This window comes from Curcuma longa, chromosome 4, assembly GCF_044706935.1.
Source record: "Curcuma longa cultivar G26 ecotype Majalengka, Jawa Barat chromosome 4, ITB_CL_G26_1.1, whole genome shotgun sequence".
Classification (NCBI taxonomy): domain Eukaryota; kingdom Viridiplantae; phylum Streptophyta; class Magnoliopsida; order Zingiberales; family Zingiberaceae; genus Curcuma; species Curcuma longa.
In genome coordinates, this window is record NC_133864.1 from 14,723,871 (window position 1) to 14,745,096 (window position 21,226).

Here is a 21,226-nt window from a genome sequence, read left to right on the forward strand (position 1 = left end):
ATTTATTTATAAAAATCGCAGGCTGAAAATTCTGTAATTGCACACTCAAAGCTTAAACTGCCGGAAAATTATTTTGCGGCAGTTTTAACAAACCGCCGGGAAACCATTTCGCGGCGGTTTTGGAAAACCGCCGGATCCTTGGAGAGTGGACGAATGGTACCTAGTGATGTGTCAATGCCCTTGGATGCAATGAATTGAGTGATGATGTTTCCAAAAGGCATATATAGCTTGCCTTTTGAAACACCAGAATGATGGATAATGACTGCAAAGACATGAAGAGCAATGTCGATGTCTAAATGATGTTCTAATGCATACATCATAATGAGATGAGGAATTCTAACTTTTGACCGACCTCGGGTTACTAGTGGAAGGATGCAATCCAGAACTATCCTATACCAGGTATAATGAATTGCAGACATATCACTTCCCTGAAAGATTCGTATGAAGGGATTTCTTGGAATACCAAAGTAATGTTGATGGATTTGGTTGACTGTGATGTTTGAGAAAGTACCGGTGATAGGTCCAGGAACATCAGGAAAGCATACAAAGGGGTTTGTTGATTCACGAAGACGTAGAAAAGATCGTAAAACTTCAGGATTAAAATCAAAAGATCTTCCTGCCACAGTGGTTTTGTAGTTGTTTGCATTTGCATTAATAGGACGAAGGTTTACAAAGAATTCCTTACACATGTCTAGATTTACATTGCAATTGCAGTAAACAAGGGATTCCAACTGATAAAAAGTGATGAGTTCGTAACAACCCAGGTGCATATGATTGAAAGAAGGATTTGTTTAAAAACCTAACATCCATAAGATGAAAATCAGTTGTTTCAAAGAGATTTTTGGCCGCCCGGAGAGTAAAATCTAGGTTCAGGAGTGTTTTGGAAGTAAGCAGGATTTGGATATTGAGGTGCAACTTCAGTTTGTTGAGGAATTGGAATCCTAGGGCGTTTATGTGCTACATGTTTGGTCCTAACTCTAAATGTAATGCAATATATGATGCAAGGACATGAAAACATAAGCAAGTTAGGCCAAAAATTAGATTTTAAATGAATAGAATCAAAGAAGAGTTGTTTTCAGAGGTTTACCTTCTTCCACTTGGTTGGTCCTGCCATGAAACCCTAGTTTTAGCTTGAAAAGATGAGTAGAGGTTGTAGGAAGGAGAAATGAGGAAGTTTTAGGGCTCTAGAAGGCTGGAGGAAGGCTTGGAGAGACGAAGAACGGCCGGGACGACGCAACCCTAGGGTTAGCAGTCGACCGCCGTTTATGATTGCTTATATAGAAATCGCGGCGTCAGTCGACTGATGGGTTGCCAGTCGACTGATATCAGTCGACTGAGCCATTTGCAGTCGACTGATGCCCTTTGTGAAAACTTACAGAAAGATCAGTCGAGTGAAGCAGTCGACTGCAGTCGACTGATGCTTTTTGTGAAAACTCACAGAAAGATCAGTCGAGTGCACCAGTCGACTGGCAGTCGACTGATGCCTTTAGTACTGTTTGCCGAGTTGCACCAGTCGACTGATATTCTGTGTCAGTCGACTGATGGTCTGAAAATCAGCCCATGCATATTCTGATACGAACTTCAGAAATGCGACAAAAATTCCACAAAATTCAGAAAAATCTGAAATTTTGCAGACATGTTTGTTTTGATATTCTCTACTTAGGAAAAATATAGTTTTGTGAAAAATGTTCTTGTTTCCATGGTTTGATACGAACTTGGAATTTTGGCACAAATGCATCCATTTTGTATCAAGTTTAGGATTTGTTATGATTTCAAATCTGGTCTCTTGTCTCCCTATCCTTGGTTAATTATTGAAATGGTGTTAAATTCTTTAAAATGTCCAACTATGATCTATGAGCAAGATGTCCATTAATTAGACATTTGTCTTTCCCATAGTTAGTCTAAAAATAATAGATTGATACAATTTATGTTTCATCTAAATGCTAAAGAGCACAAGTGAAACATGAGTATCGTCCTAGCATCTCACACTTAGTTCAATCAAGCCAATGCACATCAAGAGTCACCCTATGGTCTTGTGAGATGTAAAGTATTTTTCATAGGATCATGCAAAACTAGCAATCATCAATCAACAAAGCACATTCCTAAACCCCGTCTTAGATTTGTGAATTCAGCTTCGGGTAGTGGTTTAGTGAATATATCAGCAAGATTAGATTTAGAGTCAATATAATTTAATTCAATGTCTCCTCTTGCATGCACGGCCGTGCCATCAAACAGAAGGAAGACAAGTCTGGACCGTGCCTAATAGGCACGGCCGTGCCCCAGATCCGAGACCTCACAGCTTCAGGCCGTGCCAACAAGGCACGGCCGTGCCTTCTCCTTTGCCCGAAGCCAACACAAGGCCGTGCCTCCCAGGCACGGCCGTGTGCACGGGGGCGTGCTGCTTCCGAACCCTGCACTATAAATAGGTCTCTAATGAGACCTAGGAGGGGGGGAGACTTTGGAGAGCCACCGGAGTTGTTCTAGAGCCGCCGACGCCTATTTCGGAGGGAGATTCGACGATCCATCACCGATCCGACTGCTCCAGACCATCTTCATCTCATCTACGCAGAGATTTCACTCCGAGGAAGAAGATAAGTCTAGTTTCCTGCATTTCTTTGTATATCTTTGGGAACAAGATGTATTCTCTTCTTTCCTTTGGATTGTATTCTCCACGCTATGGAGTAGATTTCCCTAGATTCTAGGATGTAGGATAAATGATCCCTAATAAAGTGATGTTTTATTTCGATGTGTTTAGTTCTTGAATGATGAACAGGATTTTTAGTTAGATTAATTGTGCTTATGTTATCACATAAAACTTGAACCTTGGAGTAGTGAAGCTCATAGTCCTCGAGTGTATGCATCATCCATAACAATTGAGCTACACATCCTCCTAAGGCTACATATTCTGCTTCAGTGGTAGACAAAGCAACACAATGTTGCTTCCTACTACTCCAACACACTAGGGAGGATCCAAGAAATTGGCATCCACCACTAGTGCTCTTTCTATCTAGTTTGCACCCTGCATAATCTGAGTCGGTATACCCTATTAGATCAAAATTTTGGTTTCGAGGGTACCAAAGGCCTACATTTAAGGTTCCTTTAATGTATCTCAAAATTCTCTTAACTATGGCAAGGTGAGACTCTTTGGCACATGATTGATACCTTGCACACATCCCTACCGCAAATAAAATATCGGGTCTACTAGCGGTTAGGTAAAGCAAACTACCAATCATACTTCTATACTGTTTGGAATCTACTAATTTTCCTTCAACATCATTGTCTAATTTGACATTTGTTCCTATAGGAGTTGAGATTGATTTTGCATTTTCCATTCCAAATTTCTTTATCATTTCTTTAGCATATTTCGTTTGAAATACATGAGTTCCTTCATTTGTTTGTTTTACTTGAAGTCCTAAGAAGAAGGTCAACTCTCCAACTAAACTCATCTCAAACTCGTTTTCCATGTGTTTAATGAACTCATGGAGGAAATCATCATTTGTTGACCCAAAGATGATATCGTCTACATAGACTTGGGCAACAAAGATGTTGTTATCCTTTGATTTTATAAACAAGGTTTGATCTATTGCTCCTCTCCTAAATCCTTTAGAGATTAAGAATGTTGATAGCCTCTCATACCAAGCTCTAGGAGCTTGTTTCAACCCATATAAAGCTTTCTTAAGCTTGTATACGTGATTTGGGTATTCTAAGCTCTCAAATCCAGGAGGTTGCTCTACATACACTTCCTCCTTAATGAAACCATTTAGGAATGCCGATTTTACATCCATTTGATATAGTTTAAAACCCATATAGGCGGCATATCCTAGTAAGATGCGTATGGACTCTAATCTAGCTACTGGGGCATAGGTCTCATCATAGTCAAGCCCTTCAACTTGGTTAAAACCCCTAGCTACTAGTCTAGCCTTATTCCTAGTGACATTGCCTTGGTCATCTAGTTTGTTTCTAAAGACCCATTTTGTTGTAATTATTGTGTTATCACTAGGTCTTGGAACTAACTCCCACACTTCACTCCTCTCAAATTGATTTAGCTCTTCTTGCATAGCTAATATCCAATCCGTATCACCTAGAGCCTCATCAATTGTTTTAGGTTCAAATTGTGAGATTAAAGCAATTTGACTAGATTGATTTCTAACTTGAGATCTAGTTCTCACTCCATGTTCAATGTCTCCTACAATTTGATCGATGGGGTGATTTTGATGATGTCTAAGATTTCTAGGTCTTGTAGGCTCCTCACTCTCATTATTTTCATGTGGAGGCTCATCATCTTTTCCTCCCCCTACATTGTTGCTCTCTAATTGCAAATTCTTAAGTTCGTTTGTAATTTCTTGTGTTCTTTCATTTATGTCATCATCAATAGGTGATTTTCTGGGGTAGGTGATGGTTGATTCATCAAACTCAACATTTGAAGACTCTTCAATTGTTTGAGTTCTTTTATTATAAACCCTATAACCCTTGCTAGTGGATGAGTAGCCAACTAGGATTCCTTCATCCGCTTTTGCCTCGAATTTTCGTAGGTCATCCTTAGTGTTCAAGATATAGACTTTGCATCCAAATACTCTAAAGTAGTGGATTTTGGGTATTTTTCCACTCCATAGCTCAAATGGAGTTTTACCCAAGAACCGATGAACTACTACCCTATTTTGTATGTAGCAAGCGGTGTTAACCGCTTCTGCCCATAGATAGGTGGGTAGTGAATATGCATTTAGCATCGTTCTAGCTGCTTCTTGCAAAGCTCTATTTCTCCTTTCAACAATCCCATTTTGTTGAGGAGTCCTTGGGCATGAAAATTCATGCTTGTACCCATTTTCTAGACAGAATTTAGAGAAGTTTGAGTTTTCAAACTCTCCACCATGATCACTCCTAATCCTATTGATTTTCAAGGTTCGTTCGTTCTCTACCCTTTTACTAAACCCAACAAACAATTCTAGGGTATCATCCTTATGTTTCATGAAATACACCCAAGTGAACCTAGAGTAATCATCTACAATAACCAAGCAATATTTGTTACCATTTAATGAAGGTGTACTATGGCAATCAAATAAATCCAAATGCAAAAGTTCTAGTGGTAAGGAAGTACTAGTTAGAGTTTTACCTTTGTGTGATGATTTAAATTGCTTACCCTCTTGGCATGCATCACACATTTTGTCCTTGACAAACTTGATCTTTGGTAGTCCCTTCACAAGCTCCATTTTTGCTACTCTTGCTATGTTCTTCATGTTGGTATGTCCAAGTCTTCTGTGCCATAGCCAACTTTCCTCTTCTTTTGACATGAAACACTTAACAGAAGGGTTAGTAGCACAAGATAAATCCATAAAGTAAAGATTTTGATTTCTATACCCTTCTAGGATAACATTTTTCAAGTCAATTTTCCTAACCAAGCATTTATTGGAGTGGAACTCAACTTGATAGCCTGAATCACATAGTTGACTCACACTAAGCAAATTGAACTCCATACCTTTGACTAAGAGCACCTTGTGAATGGTAATTGTGGATGAAACCTCAATTGTTCCTCTTCCTATAATTTTGAGTTTCCCACTATTTCCAAAAGACACCTTTCCTCTCTTCATGTATTTCAACTTTGTAAATTTACTTACATCCCCCGTCATGTGGCTTGAACACCCGCTGTCCATAATCCACATGTTTGTGTCCTTCTTTTCTCTCACCTAGACAACATAAAACACATCACTTTTAGGTACCCAAAAGCTAGATTCACTAATATTTTCTAAGTATTTCTTGGGAACCCAAGCTAGTCTAGATTTGCCCTTTGATGTTTGTTGACTAAGTGGCCCTTGCCTTCCAACTAGAGAAATGTAAGAAGCTTCCTTAGGTTTATATCCTATTCCTGCCTTGTTATACACTGCCCTTTGACTGTGTAGCACCATATCAAGATTTTTTGATCCTAGTGTGAATTTTTCTAAGCATTTCCTCAAGTCAACAATCTCATTTTTCAGTTTTTCATTTTCATCTCCTAGGTCAACATGATCACAAATATTCCTTGTGTTCCTAAGTGCTTCTTTTAGTGCCTTGACCTTTGTCTTTGACTTAACTAGCGCATTCTTAAGATAAGCAATAGTGCGATAAAGAAATCTTTGTTTTACCTTGTCCATTACCTCTTCCTCGCTAGATGAGGATTCATCGTCACTTGAATGCTCTTCCTCACTTGATGTATCATTGTCACTTCCTTTTGCCATAAGAGCCATGTGTCGGGTTATGTGGCACAATTCCTCCTCGTCATCGGATGACTCGCTACTTGAGGAATCCCACGAAGCTTGAGCCACCATGACTTCCTTCTTCTTCTTATCCTTCTTCTTGAACTCCTCCTTCTTCTTTAGCTTTGGGCAATTTGGCTTGATGTGCCCCTTTTTGTTGCACTCAAAACAAGTCACGTTAGGATTGAAATTAGAACTTTGACTTTTACCTTGGGATGGTGGAGTGAACATCTTTTTCACATTCCTTTGTGTGAACCTTCTTGATCTTCCCATCATCTTTTTCACATAATGTGCCACTTGCTTGGGAGACATCTCCTCATCACTATCAGATGTCTCTTGTTCGGATTCGGATGAGGACTCCTTCTCCTTCTTCTTCTTTTTCTCCTTCTTTTCTACAAATAAAGCAATACCTTTCTCCTTCGAAGACAAGTTAGCTTGTTCATGAAGTTCAAATTCGCAAAACAATTCATCTAGCTTTACAACTGAAAGATCCCTCGATACTTTATAAGCATCGACCATTGATGCCCATAAAGTGGTTCGGGGGAAGGCTTGTAGCACGTACCTCACTAAGTCCCGGTTGTCCAATTTCTCACCTATCACATGTAGACCGTTTACTTGGAGTTGTCCAACTAGAAGATCCTTCTTTGCTCTTCTAGATTCACTTGAACCCTCGTTGAGTTCAATGAGTTTCTCCCAGAGTTCCTTGGCCGAATTGAAAGGTCCAACCTTGCTCAGTTGATCTTTGGAGAGTCCACATTGCAAGGTGGTTGTGGCCTTTGCATTTGCTTGAGCCTTTTTGCATATCTCCTTTGTCCAATCTATCTCTTCATTCATTGCTTGCAACCACTTAGAATCCCTTACAGCTTCATAATAAGAAGAAGGTATAACATGGTTTGATAACTGTAAAACAAAGGCATGATATGAAGAAGACAAATGAGAGTAAGAAACGTGATTGGAGATAGGATGTCGAGTACATGATCTGACCCCCTTCCTAACAGCAACCGGAAGGTTCAGCTCATTCATATTTAATGACTGCTCCAAGGAATCAGGAGCCAGAGCATCAGATTTAGATAGCCGGTCAGTAGTAGGTCCTTGCTTATGTCTTCGTCTCTTGTAAGTGATAATTTCTTGTGAAGACTGCGAGCCCAGTAATGGAACATCGTTTCTATTTTCCATGGCATCCAGTGGAATAGGAGATGGGGCCACTTGAGGTACATAAGGAGATACAGAAGAGGTAATATTCTCCCCCTGAGAATGAGATTGAAGAGAATAATAAGACTCAGACTCAAAAAGGGTAACATCCTTCAAGACATATCTCGTCCTAGTAATAGGATCAAAGCACTTGTAGCCTTTCTGGCAAGTGGAATATCCTAGGAAAACTCCCCGTATAAAATGAGGATCAAGTTTGGAAGACTTGGGACCAAGAACATGAATAAAACAGAGAGAGCCAAAAACCTGAGGTGTAAGGGAGAACGTGGTGCCACGACGAAGAATAGTGAGAGGGCACCGATACTCGAGACCTTTAGATGACAATCTATTGATGATATAGGCAGCGGTAAGGACAGCATCAGCCCAGAAATATTTGGATAAGTGACGTTGAAATAATAGTGCACGGGCTGTTTCAAGAATATGACGATTTTTTCTTTTAGCCACTCCATTCTGTTGTGATGTGTAGGGACAAGATGACTCATGAAGAATTCCTGAATCCTTAAGGAAAGTATTTAGAGACTGAGCAAAGTACTCACGGGCATTATCAGAATGTAAAGTCTTTACTCTTGTATGAAATTAAGTTTCTACCATTCGACAATAAGTTTGAATGAGTCAAGGAACTTCTTTCCTGCTTTTCATCAAATAAAGTCATGTACAGTGGACGTATATCATCAATAAAAGAGAGAAAGTATCGATTGTCATCCAAAGAAGTCACAAGAGAGAGCCCCCACACATCAGAATGAACAAGATCAAATGGAGAAGAACTTTTTTTTATGGACTCAGAAAATTGAGTTCTACAATGTTTTGATAACTGACAGACTTCACACAGAAGTGACTCAAAAGAAACTGAAGAGAAAAGACAAGGAAATAAGACTTTCAAAGACTTAAAGGATAAATGTCCTCAGGAAAAAAAGTTACTGAGCAGTGAAGTTGTTTTGTAATGCTACTAACAGAAAGTAAATTAAGAGAAATAGAAGGGACATGAAGGGCAGAGGATAGGATAAAATGATCTGCCAGTTGTATGGAACCTTTGCCAGCAATAGTGGCTTTGGTTCCATTTGCAATGGTCGCTTTATCTTGCCCAGAGGACAAAGAGTAGGAAATGAAGGAGTTAGCAACGTTTGTCATATGATCCGTAGCTCCTGAGTCAATGACCTAGGGGCTATAAGAGCTTAAACCAACAACACTCAATCCCAAGCCACGGGTACCTGTGTGCGCTTGAGATGGAGTGGTAGAGGCAGAAGATGAAGTCTGAAGTCGCGAGAGAAGGTGCTGAAGGTTGGCAATGTCAGTAAAGGACAATCCAACAGGAGAAGACACAAAGGAACCAGCAGTCTCCTCCTCCACTAATTTCTTGACAGCAACATTCCCATGACTAGGAGCCTTCTTGTCACCGTGTTTGAATTTGTTAGGTTTCTTTTCCAAATATTTCTCCCAACAAAAATCTGAATCATGATTAGTCCTCTTGCAGTGCCGACAAAATTTATCACCTTTTCCTTTAGTTCCCCTAGGCCTGGACATGTTTGCAGAACTGATAAGAGCAGAAGTCTCCCCAATTGGAGTGCTGGTAGCAGAAATACCCTTGTTGTTCATGGTCCTTTTCCTGCCCTCCTCACTGAGAACTTTGTAGTAAACTTGTTCTAGAGAGGGAGTAGGATCAAGACTAAGAATTTGTCCTTTTAAACTCGCAAACTCTGCATTAAGCCCATTTAGAAACTTAATAATTCTATCATTCTCTAGAAGCTTTAGATATCTCTGGTGATCATCAGTAGAACTCCAATCCTCCATCCTGTAATAGTCAAACTCATCCCACAGACCCTTCAGAGTAACAAAATAATTGGTGACAGACATAGATCCTTGGTCAAGTTTAAAGATTTGACTACTTAGCTGATAAGTACACAACATATTATGCTTGCGTCCGTACATTTGCTCCAGTGTCGTCCACATGTCAAAAGATGTTTTGTTATGAAGAATGACCTGTTTGATGCCAGAACTGACGGAATTGAGTATCCAAGTCATCAACTGAATATTGTCACGCCTCCAACTACGAAAGTTTGGGTCCTTTTCATCTGGTTTCACTTTACTACCATGAAGAACATCAAGTTTATCATGGCCTTCAGCATAAAATTCAACAGCAACTGTCCAAGAAGCATAATTTGTCTCTGTCAATTTCTCCGAGGTTATCTGAAGACCGGATCTTCCAATTCTTGGCATTGTGAAAAACGGTTGTACTTGTCTAGAAGAAGTCGTAGGATCTACAGAAATACCAGAAGTTTCTCCAGAGGTATCCGCTATAAATGAAGTGAATGTCAAACTAGCAAACAGCACAGACTACTAGAGATCCAAATTTTTCGTTGCTTCCCCAAGTCCTTCACAAATCTTCCAAGGAGGAGAAAAGATGTAAGATCAAACAGTCTAGTCTCGGCTTCGACGTGTGGGTTGATGAGCGTCACGCTGATGCTGGAACCCACAGGCCGCATCGGCTGTGGCGCGATCACCTTCGGCTGATCCTGCAGCTTCTGGAGCAAGCCCTGCTCCCGTCACCAGGCGACGCGAGGAGGTAGAGGCTGAGGTGGAATCGGACGCGCTGCCCTACTGCGTTCCTCGTCCCTGTCGCTCCCGTAAGCACGACAGTGAGGAGGCCAGCACCGGCGCGGCGGTCAGACCTTCTTCTCGTCATGAGCAACGCGAGGAATTGGTTTCCGAGGCTTCCTGCAATGACCGATTGCCAGTTCAAGTAGGCGAGACCAGGCGCGTCGCAAGGAGGGGGAGGAATCAGGGGGACGAGATCTCACCAAAATCAATCCGGTGAAGGAGAAGAGAAAGGAATAGCGCTTCCGCTTGCGAGTGCTCGAGGACGGAGATCTCGTGTCGCGATCTCTCCCAATACGAGGCTTCTTGAGACTTTAGGCGACGAGAGGCGGCAGTCGAGTAGAGAATAGAAGCGAGCGAGGCGGCGGTCGGCAAGCAGCGTCGCTGCTGGTTGGCAGCGATGTCGAGCAGAGAAGAGAAGCGAGAGGTCGTGGCAGCGACGTCGTAGTGTAGCGAAAGAGAGGGAAAAAAAATTAAGGTTTTGGAAAACCTGGCTCTGATACAATGTTAAAATTATCTTGTTACTAAAAGAACCAAAGTACAAGGCTTATATAACCAGCATAACCCTAAGAATACAAGAGGAAAAGACCTATCTACCCCTGCATCTCACAATAGAAACAAATCTCAAAGAACACACTTTTTTACATAAGAAAAAAATCTATTCCAATGTAATTACATCAAAAGTAAATCATTACCTAGTTTTATACAGATTAGCTGGACAATTAGAATATTCAAAAGCTACTCAAAATTTGGTCCCAAGTTCTGCTCGGATCTGTCTGAACTTTACTGGTGCAATCAGAATGCGTATAAGGACCAACCAGTGGTTTACTAACTCGAATACACCAACTTACTTCACACTCCCTAATGTATACTATATTTGGTTCACTGGCATTATACCAAAAAAAGTGAAGAAACATTTCTGGATCTCTTTAACAACTTAGCATTCACCTAGTCATCCATGTACATGTTCATCCAAGCTGCTCCAAGGAGAGGGGGAATTATGAAGAGTACAATTAACTTCCTCCTCTTTGGAAATATGATTAAAGAACATTGTAGCACGCATAATTAGCACATCCGTGATGGAAGAAGTTAACATTGAATAAATCATTATATTCCTGATCAAGTGTAGCAATGCGGACAATGAGAAAGGTAGACAATAGAAGGTTATGACTATTCTTCCTCCTTTTTGTCACACTTCCCATGCTATAGTCTCCACTGAACTCCAACCAATGAAGTGGGTTATAATCTAACAGAGAATTCCTCTAATTTTATTTTCTGGCTCAATTCTTCTCATCATTTCTATAGCATTTACCAGGTGGGAGGTATACAATAGATGGTTATGACGATTCTTCCTCCTTTTTGTCATACATCCCATGCTCTATTCTCCACTGAACTCCAACCAATGAAGTGGATTATTATCTAACAGAGAATTCCTCTATTTTTATTTTCTTAATTTTAATTATCATTTTTATAGAATTGACCAGGTAGGAACAATGATACACCAGTCACTACTATCGGAATCATGATTGCCAAACAAAATCCCATAGAAAATGCTACACGAATTGCTACAAATCACTGATTCGAACACACTAATTCTCAGGAACAAGGATGTAAAACTGTACCCTCAACCGTTGGACATTTGTGTAAACCTGCTCGACCCCATGGGTCAATATGAAATACTCACAAGCTCGTTCATATGCATGCCAAGTTGGCAACATGCTTAAGAAACGGTCTCCAGTTACAGTAGGTACTATCTCCCACAAGTTGTGTATCTGCAGAAATCAGAATGAGGCTCATATATGAGAAAGAGAAGAATTATGATAGACAGTAGACGCCCAGAAGCACAAAAGAAGGTTTCTGTATTTATAATGGTTCTGATAGTCAGGAAACAAACTCAAACAAAAAATTTTGGAAATTATAAAAATTACGTTGGAGAGTTGGGATTGGGAGTGGCATCTGTTAGGAGTCATATTCTGGTACAAAGATGTTGGTATTAAATCAACAAGGGGACTGGAAAATATGTACGGTTAGATTGGACAGTATACTAGTTGATCAGATAAAGGCTTCTCATACCTGATGCAACAGATTTTTATGGGTGAGCATTACACCCTTTGGGGAGCCACTTGTTCCACTTGTATACATTATTGCAGCAACGTCTTCAGGACTGATGGCTTCATAAACATACTTTTGGCCTGTAAAAGTTGAGTTGATGATTAATGTGCAAGATATTCAAAAGGTGGTTCTAAGCGACTGCCTAGTGCCTAAGCACTAAGGGCTTAGGTGGTCTACATTAAAAAAAATTAAAATAAGAAAAAGAAGTATACTAAATTAATAATGATTAATATTAATATTATTAGGGGGAATTATGCCAATATCATTAACCCCCTAGGTAGCCCACACTTCCTTATATAGATATTATTGATATAGAAAAGGCAACAAACACATCAAAGTTATATAATTGCAAATGAGTCCCAAGACTCCGCTCAAGTTGGTTCCGCTCAAGCTGGTTTGAGTATATTATACAAACCTAACTTACAAAAATATATTCATTCCTAAACCCTCTCAATAATTTGATAGAAAATCTATCAATCATAGATTCAAATTCTGTCAAGCCAATCGGCACGAGTGGAATTTTCTGTTCCACCTTGTGGACCAACATTAGCACGATATCGTGGATGAAACTGTGACCTTGCAGCGTCGTAAAGGCAACCACGACCTATTTTTTAAATATATTTATTTATTTTACTTTTTTATTTTTTATTTTTCAAAAAATTATTTATCTATTATTTCTAATTGTTAATTTAAATTTCTTCCCTTATTTTTTAAAATTGTTTTCTCCTTAATCAATTACTTTTTTCCTCCTTTGTTTTTAAGCTTTTTTCTTCTTTATCCATCCACGAGGGTAAACAGAGAGGAAAAAAATCTTTTTACCTCTTTAACAATAATTAATTTTTTTCCTCTATCTATCCATAAGATAAATCTTTGGTACAATGGTAAAGTTGTTGTCATATGACTTTATGATCACAGGTTCAAGTCGCGAAAATAGCCTTTTGCAATGCAAAGTAAGACTACAAACAATAGATCCAATGTAATCTAACCCTTCCCGAGACTTCGCATTAGCAGGAGTTTCGTGTATCAAGCTATCCTTTATTTATCCATAAGGTAAATTAAAAAAGATAAACCTATTTAAGATGAAGGAAACAAATTGTTAGCAAAAATTAAAAATTTAAATATTATATAATTTCTAACCTTATAAAATATACTACTATGAATTAAATTATTATATATAAATTTAGTTTAATTTTAAATTGATTAAAATAAATTCAAATTCAATTCAATTTAAATGTACTTGATACTGCCATGTCTACTTCATAGACTTTAATTAATCCTAAATTAACTTTTACTCAATAAGCATCAAATATTTTATAAGATAATATCAAAATTTAAACTCAACTTTTAACATCTCAAAGATAACTCAATAATAAATATCTATAATAATCAAATATTAATAAAAATATTTTTAATTAATATATTTATATTTTAAAAAGTACTAAAACTATATTAGCATGATATGGTACTGAAACCGTATCGACAAGATACAACACTGAAACAATCGGTTATAAACTTAAACTTCAGCATAGCTCAAAATTTTAAACCTTGAAATCAATTGGCAATTAGAATTGGCAAGTGACAATCAAATCTCTATATGCTATGTTCTCTAATGAAATAGTAGATTTAAGATTTAAGGTTCTATGCATTATCATTTGATTGTGATAGTAAAATTTTACAAATTCAGCAGGGGTGTATCTTAGCTTGACCGTTAAATGCTTAACTCAAATAAGCTCATATACGACTAAGGTCATTTTCCTATACTTTACCTCTACACTTGACCTTGCAACCATTGTTTATTTCTTACTTTTTCTGAAAATAAGATTACATCCTATCCTAAGAGGATATAATAAGTCGGTGTAGATTGTCTATTTGTTGGAGTTGGTCAATCTGCATTAGAATAACCAACCACCTAAAGGCGACCTCGATGATACAAAAAAATTTGTTTACTTTTAAAAGCAATATTTTGATATTTAGACAATCAATTCAATTGTAATTTTGGAGAAATAAGTTAGAAAACTATCAAACATTATTGGAATTAATTTTGACATATGTTAAAGCATATCATAGCTCATTGAGTGCCAATAAGTATGAAATTATAATGATAAGCACATGGTATGATACTCATCACCTTTATCAGCACAAGAGAGATTACTCATTCTAATGTTTTTGATAACTTTTCAGAAAGATATGCTTTGCTCGTGTTGCTCACCACAACGAGATTTTTTAAACCAAATGTGCAATGTCATACTAGCTATAGCTGATTTAGCTAATGATAAAGAGATTGTTAGGTGATAGTCAAAGACACCCATTTAAAGCATGCCATTGTACTAAACACTATCCAAAGAAGCATAATCACATCACTGAAAATCCATTTTTCACGAAATTTTGTATAGGTTAAACTCTCTACTAAAATAGCTGAAGGAATAAAAAGGGATATACCTGGTTTAGAAGAATGAAGCAATGTGTGGCGACTTTCACTGCCCAATTCTACGATATCATTGTAATCATATAGAGGGATGCCTTTCACAAGTTCTTTATTTAGGGATAATTTATCACCCCAAAGAAGAACAATAAATCTAACATCAGCCTTTGGTATCAAAGACTGTGCAAGCCTGTTGAAAAATTGTGAACTGTCGACAACAAGTGCAATGCTGTGACAACAGCTCAAACAATTTAGTGTCATTACATCTCATACAGCTTAAGATACCTGAGAATATTATTATTCTAGATTAAAAAGGCCAAAGTTAAATTTGGGAATAACTGCAGTTCAGAAAAGATTTTTTATGTCAGTTTACCCAATTGACATGGCACAATATCTGGTGCATCTTTTCAAGTGAAACCTAATTTAGAAAGTTTTTCTTAGCCAAGAATAATGCATAAGTTCTGACCTTTCAGAATGGTTGTATATGTTCAACAATTCTTCATCCGAAGATCTAGTACCCCTAACTACATTTATTGCACCAGTAGCCATTATCCCTGCATCAAGAACAATATAAGCAAGAACACTAACAACAGCGAGAAAACAAATTATGTGAAGAGAAAAGCTATATCAAACTAATTTATAACAAATGAAATAAGTAACAACCAATTTCTTGATATGTTGGTGTAGGCACTTGTACGCTAGTGTACAAGTACTTAGGAGTTAGGACTGCCAGGGCCAATTATATGTTAAGCCCTTTCTAGTGTCTTGTTAGAAACACCGATTATATGAATCCACACGCCTCAGTAAAAGTGACTGAATAAGAGAATCAACACCTTTAAAAATGTTAGGACTCTACTCTTACATATGCATGTGTTCCTCTCATTTTGGGGTGATGCTCTTCTCACTGTTTGATACTTTCTCAATTATATATATCATCCACTCTTCATGGCTAGAACTCATTCACTAATCTCTTTTTCAAAGTGACTATCTATTCTCTTGCATCATAGACCTTTATATGCACTTTGTTAATATTGTGTCCTCCCCTGGTCATGATAAATTATCACAATAGGCCCCTAGTGCATACTTCTTGTTATCCACGTCTCCAGAAAGGCTATGGTTGTTACTCTCCAAAGTTCCATTGCATCGTTATCTTTATTGATGTGACCTTCAAGTCAACTCCTTTCTTTTCATCTACATAATTTTCAACTGCATCACTATACTTCCCGGCTATAGTTGTGGACCTCCCTCCACCTTCAAAGATCTCACCACCTGAAGTGTGGCTTGGGAAGTTAAGCTCAACGCTTCTTCAATCAGGTATGACCATGAATGGTTGAGACCACTTCGTCTTCCACTTCATCTATAAGTTAGGAAGATTCTTTTATCATCTATGTGAATAAAATTATCATTCATCAGAATCTTGAAAGATTATCTTCATTGACACTTCCATACTAGAGAGTTGGGTGATCTCAAATACTTAGCATAGAAGTGAATTGTTCAAAGGGAGATACCTAAATTTCACAACACAAGTTAATATGCTCAAAGAAGCTAGAATGCTAGAGAATAAATCAAATAGATACTCTTACAGATCATAATATTATATTGATACTAAGGCAGGGAGCCACTAATTGACACCTAGAAATACAAAAGACCAAAAGGAGAAATTGGACTATGTTATACTTACCATATCACATCTCATTTGTTGTTAGTGTAATTGGTCACTTTATGGAAAATCAACGTTATGATCATTGGGTAGAAGCTACAAGAATCCTATGTTACTTAAAAAATGCTTTAAGAAAAAATATCTTATTTCGTAATCAAAGTTATCTGATACTCTGATGCAGGTTGAGCTCATTCCCCTATGAACCAATATCTGAGTTTGATAATGCATACTTGAAAGCTACCGATGTTTTTTGTTAGACTTAAAAGCTCGAAGAGATTATTAATTGCCTCATATGTGTGAAACATGTCACTAATCTAGTAACCACATGTTTGTGACCATGCTTCATAGAACGAGTAAAATAATGGAAAAGTACTGATAAGAGTGGGGTAAATAGCTACCAGAGGTGAATAACTGAGCATCAACATTTTCCTATGCTTTTTTTATTCAAGAATATCAGTACCTTTTAGCTCTAATTAATCGTGTCCCACAAACTAGACCATGACAACAACCCCAAAGAGAAATTGCTATTTTGCATTAGTTTCCTTATGATAAATCATAAAGTCGGAGAAATAAAGAGGTGGTAGAATATGAGTGGTTTGGTAGTTGAAGAATTAAACATTCTTTTGGATTAAAGGCAACTCTTCAACAAGAAAATAAGTGGAAAAGTGACGCAAATAAGGAATGTTGTCTATTACTTCATCAATGGGGCGGAGGGGGCTGGGGCTGATGATTCTGACGAAGGTTCAGCAGCTTAAAAGGGTTAGTTTTAGTCCAGAACTCTTCCATGAACCTCGATGTCATGCAGAATTCCAACACCAAGCTAACCCCATCAAAAGAGTATCCATGTTAAATTGGAATAACTTTCATCCATTTATTGATAAGTCACTATTTCACTCACCCTCAACTTACATTAAAAACCCGCTCATTCTGGGTCACCAGATGTTTGTAATAATTTTAGTCCAAAACTCTGTCATTAACTTCATGGATGTCATGTAGAGTTCCAACACTGAACTAACCCCATCAAGAGCATCTGTGTCAAATTGTAACGACTTTCAGCCATTTGTTGATAATACACTCATTCTCACCTTAAATTAACAACCAGTTCATCCTGAGCAACCAGATGTTTGTAATAGCTTGTCCAAGAGCAATCATTAACAAGACTAACACAAGGATACCACACCATAAATGTGACAAGATCACAAAGAGAACGCAAGATGACACAATAGATAAATATAATTACATGACATGACCTAAAGCAATATGACATGAATAACCAATATAATTACATAACAAGGCATGTTCTAAGTAAACCGGCTAACATGTAGATTAATGAACTAGCTAAACAAAGTCATGTCTTCACCCAAAATATACACCAAACTAAATATTACAAGGATGCAAACAAAGACCCTCAGTTAGTTATTTCCTTTTACCCTGTTGCTTGCAGCTCCCAAATTTTTAGCGTCCTTCCTATTCCAATGAAGGCATATGCCCACATCACCCACCCCTTGTTTGGGACATCTGATTTGAAGTTATAGATCTGTGACTTTGGATTGTCGTTAATTGGACGAAACAAGACCTGATAGGTAGAAGCAGCATTTAGGAGTCATAGATTAGCCAGAATTAGACATGATTAACATGGGGCTTCCAAGGTCAATGCAAGAACTCCCTCATGTAGAAGAGAAACAGATATGGAAGAGCAAATCTGATGATAAAGTACAGCTCAATGTCGATCAGTAGTATACAAAGCAACAGTAGGAAGTGAGAGTTCAACAGACTCAGAGGCAAAGAAGGGCATGGATTTGTTAGCAATGTTCTCTTATTATGATCACCAATTAATTGCTTAACATCACTGTTGGTCTAGAAATTTGATCTCATCATATTTTGAAAAAGTATTTAGACTTGTCAGTATTTGTCACAAACATTTATTTACTACGTTCTCATTGTTTAATGGCCAGTCAATTTTTAATTTTTCATTATAATGTTTATACACAAGTCAATACCTCTTTTCATCTCGATGACACTTAATCTACTAGCAAAACTAGAATTTTATTCATCAAAAACCAATTAAACCAGCCAAACTACAAGTCCATATAGTATAAAAAAGTGTCAACTATAAGTCCAGTGCCTCACTCATCACCACCTTATAGAAAAAATGCCAAAAAAATACTAGCTAAGAAAAGAATAGGAAGATGAGTTGCAAACAACCGTAAAGCTGAAGTCCAAGACAAAACATGTTACCTTGATCTGCAATTAACCATCTGCAAGAGTTATCTGCAAAAAGTGCTAACTTTTCATCAGGGACAACTCCAACAACCCTTAAACCTTCAGAAAAGTTCAGTATTTCTTTCTCAAGCTGCCATCAAATTTTAAAAATCAGTCAGTTCACACATAAGGCATAAGTCTTGCTCTGTTTATCCAAACTCATCATATTTTGAACTTTTAAGAAGCACTAAGATAGATATTTGAAAAAAAAATTTATTGTCAATACCAAGGAATGAAATCTCGAGCCGTTTCATCCGATACGGGCGAAACATCTCGTTCCAGCTGCAGACCGAAACTGGCATAGTTACGCCTCTTGTGTCGGCACGCTCGAGGCTCCACGAAGGAATCACTGAGCCCTTGTGGCCTGTATGGAGGGGTTCTAGCCGCCGTGCGACACCTCCGGAGGTATCATCGGGCCTGCGGGATGCCTCCGGAGGCATCCCCTAGCCTCGGGATGCCTCTGGAGGCGCCGTCGGACTCGTGCGACTGGGCTGAGGCATCACACAAGTGCAATCGCACAAGCGCGAAATAGGGAAGGTGAACTTTAGTTTAATAAAATTAATAATCTTAATCAACTCCCAGTTATAATTGAGGTAATTTAAATAGACTTTATTAAAGCTTGATAAAATTATCCCATTAATTTAATATAATAATTTTAATTAAAATTATTATATTAAAATAAAATTTTATAAATTATAATTATAAGTTTTTCTTATAAATACTATTTAAAATATATATAATTTTTAATTAATAATTAATTACTATATAAATTATAATTATATAAATGGTTAATCAACTAATATAATTATAATATAAAATTTTATTTTTTCAATTATTTTTATTAAAATATAAAAAATAAAAATATTCTAATTAAAATTTTTAATTTCGTAATAAGAATTTATTCAAAATCAAATTTTAAATTATTTTTATAAATAAAAATAAATTAAAATTTCTAAAAAATATTTAAAATATTTGAAATAATTCTAAAAATTTATAAATAATTTTAAAATTTTGTAAATAATTCTAAAATTTTTAATTATTTAAAAAATTAAAAAAATATATCACAAATCAACTAGAAAACCAATGACTCTAATCAATCAACTACCTAGTCAACCTCACTAATCAACTTTACTCGGAATCAAAATATTTTGTTTACTCAAAATCTACATCCAAGTCGACTATGATGCTCCAATTGACTAGAATAAAAATCGATCATTGCATATATAATCCCACTTCATTTGGCTTAATAACTATCATCCCACTAAGTAGGATCAACTATATGTATCCTCCTACGTTATTGGACTAAATCTCCTACTTATTTTTAAATTATACACAATAAATATATTTATCTATATAATTACTATATATATATATCGAAACCATGTTGGCACGGCACAATACGATATCGAAACCTCGGTATGGATCGAGATTTTAAACCTTAGTCAATACAAAATAGGCTTAATACATAATCTATCCAAACCTTTACACTTTTTTTCAAATTTATCCAAACTTTTAAAATGTTCTATAGTTATCCTATTGTCTGTAAAGTATATCAAAATGTATCCTCCATTTGAGCCATCTAACCCTGTTAAAAATATGGTATAGCAATGAGGTCATTTAACCATGTTAGCAATAGGCACATACAGCCGTGGATATGGAGGGCTACTATTTTTGTCCCTATGTTAAACCCAAAAACCAATTGATTGCATGTTGAAAGATTAAGAGTTTAATTGCATGTTGAATCAGCTTTCAAATTTAAGTTAGGGCCAAGATTAGTAGTCATCCACGTCCATCGCCACATGTGCCCATTGTTAACGTGCCAAGATGTCACATCATCACTGCATTACATTTTATTAGGTGTTAGATGAAAACAAATGGAGAATATATTTTGAAATACTTTGAAAATAAAAGAATAGATATGGAACTGCAATACAACAACAGCCACCAAGCCTTATCCCACTAGGTGAAATCGGCTATATGGATCCTTAATAACTGGCTATTTGACCGGGTAAATTAGGGTTAGATTGGACCGGTTTGATCACATTTCATGCCGTATTTAGGTTTGTTGAGCTTAATTCTTATCTTGGATGAAATTATATCTTCATTCTAATTTTTCATGATTTTTTGGGTAATTATGGATATTAATTTTGTGGTCTTTAATGTTTGCAGGAATTATAATGATGATAATGATAAATTGGAGGGCTTAATTGTAATTTTTGGTTTGAGTCCAGGTCAAGACAGAGTCAAATTGGTTCAATCGGATTCGAAATCAACTTGGTCTAAGCTGATGGTTCAACTCGTGTGCGGTTTGAAGATCAATTTAGATCAATTTAAAGAAATCAGTTCAACGCAAGGTAAATACAGGCTAAATCAGTTGAAAGGCTCAGCTCAAGTCCAACCCAAGCTCAATTCAGACTCAAGTTCAGCAAGTTGATTGAGCTGAACCAAATCAAAAGCCAGCCCATGTCACTTCCATTAACTCAACGCAAGGCCCAGCCCACTTTCACTTGATCCAGCCCAATCCACCCAAACCCTAATTCGGTCGGTTCTAAAGAAATCAAGCCGCTAGTTCAATCACTTCTCGCCGGTTCAACGCTGGCATTAAAAGGCGAAGCCGGTTCATTCATTCGGGGGGTTCACTCGCGATTTTGGGAAGCTACAATGCTCCCAAAATCCGCAAGTATTGTTCACCTTCTTCTCCTCGTCGCCGCCGCGGTCCTGAGCCCCCACCGTGCGCATCAC

At 37.3% G+C, this 21,226-nt stretch overlaps 2 protein-coding genes across 2 annotated transcripts; both read right to left on the reverse strand.

The window, feature by feature from the left end:
* Positions 1–8,397: 8,397 nt before the first annotated feature.
* LOC141827142 (uncharacterized) lies at positions 8,398–9,287 on the reverse strand. Its single transcript, XM_074714397.1, has 2 exons — positions 8,642–9,287; positions 8,398–8,510 (listed from the first exon to the last, which is right to left on the reverse strand). Exons 1-2 carry the CDS (start codon positions 9,285–9,287, stop codon positions 8,398–8,400), a joined length of 759 nt encoding a protein of 252 aa, XP_074570498.1.
* A 2,330-nt stretch (positions 9,288–11,617) lies between these two features.
* Positions 11,618–18,924, reverse strand: LOC141827143 (putative acyl-activating enzyme 16, chloroplastic). Its single transcript, XM_074714398.1, has 6 exons — positions 18,775–18,924; positions 18,461–18,575; positions 15,029–15,116; positions 14,580–14,791; positions 12,102–12,220; positions 11,618–11,800 (listed from the first exon to the last, which is right to left on the reverse strand). Exons 1-6 carry the CDS (start codon positions 18,922–18,924, stop codon positions 11,618–11,620), a joined length of 867 nt encoding a protein of 288 aa, XP_074570499.1.
* Positions 18,925–21,226: the final 2,302 nt, after the last annotated feature.

Excerpts from the sequence above, each read along its gene's own strand:
- LOC141827143 (XM_074714398.1), bottom strand. The coding sequence starts at position 18,924 with ATGCCTCCGGAGGCATCCCGCAGGCCCGATGATACCTCCGGAGGTGTC. Across the intron at positions 15,117-18,460 it reads ATGGTTAATTGCAGATCAAG|GGATAATGGCTACTGGTGCA; the intron begins GTAACATGTTTT and ends TTCTTGATGCAG. Across the intron at positions 14,792-15,028 it reads ATATACAACCATTCTGAAAG|CATTGCACTTGTTGTCGACA; the intron begins GTCAGAACTTAT and ends CTGTTGTCACAG.
- LOC141827142 (XM_074714397.1), bottom strand. The coding sequence starts at position 9,287 with ATGTCTGTCACCAATTATTTTGTTACTCTGAAGGGTCTGTGGGATGAG. Across the intron at positions 8,511-8,641 it reads ATCTCAAGCGCACACAGGTA|AAAGCGACCATTGCAAATGG; the intron begins CCCGTGGCTTGG and ends TCTGGGCAAGAT.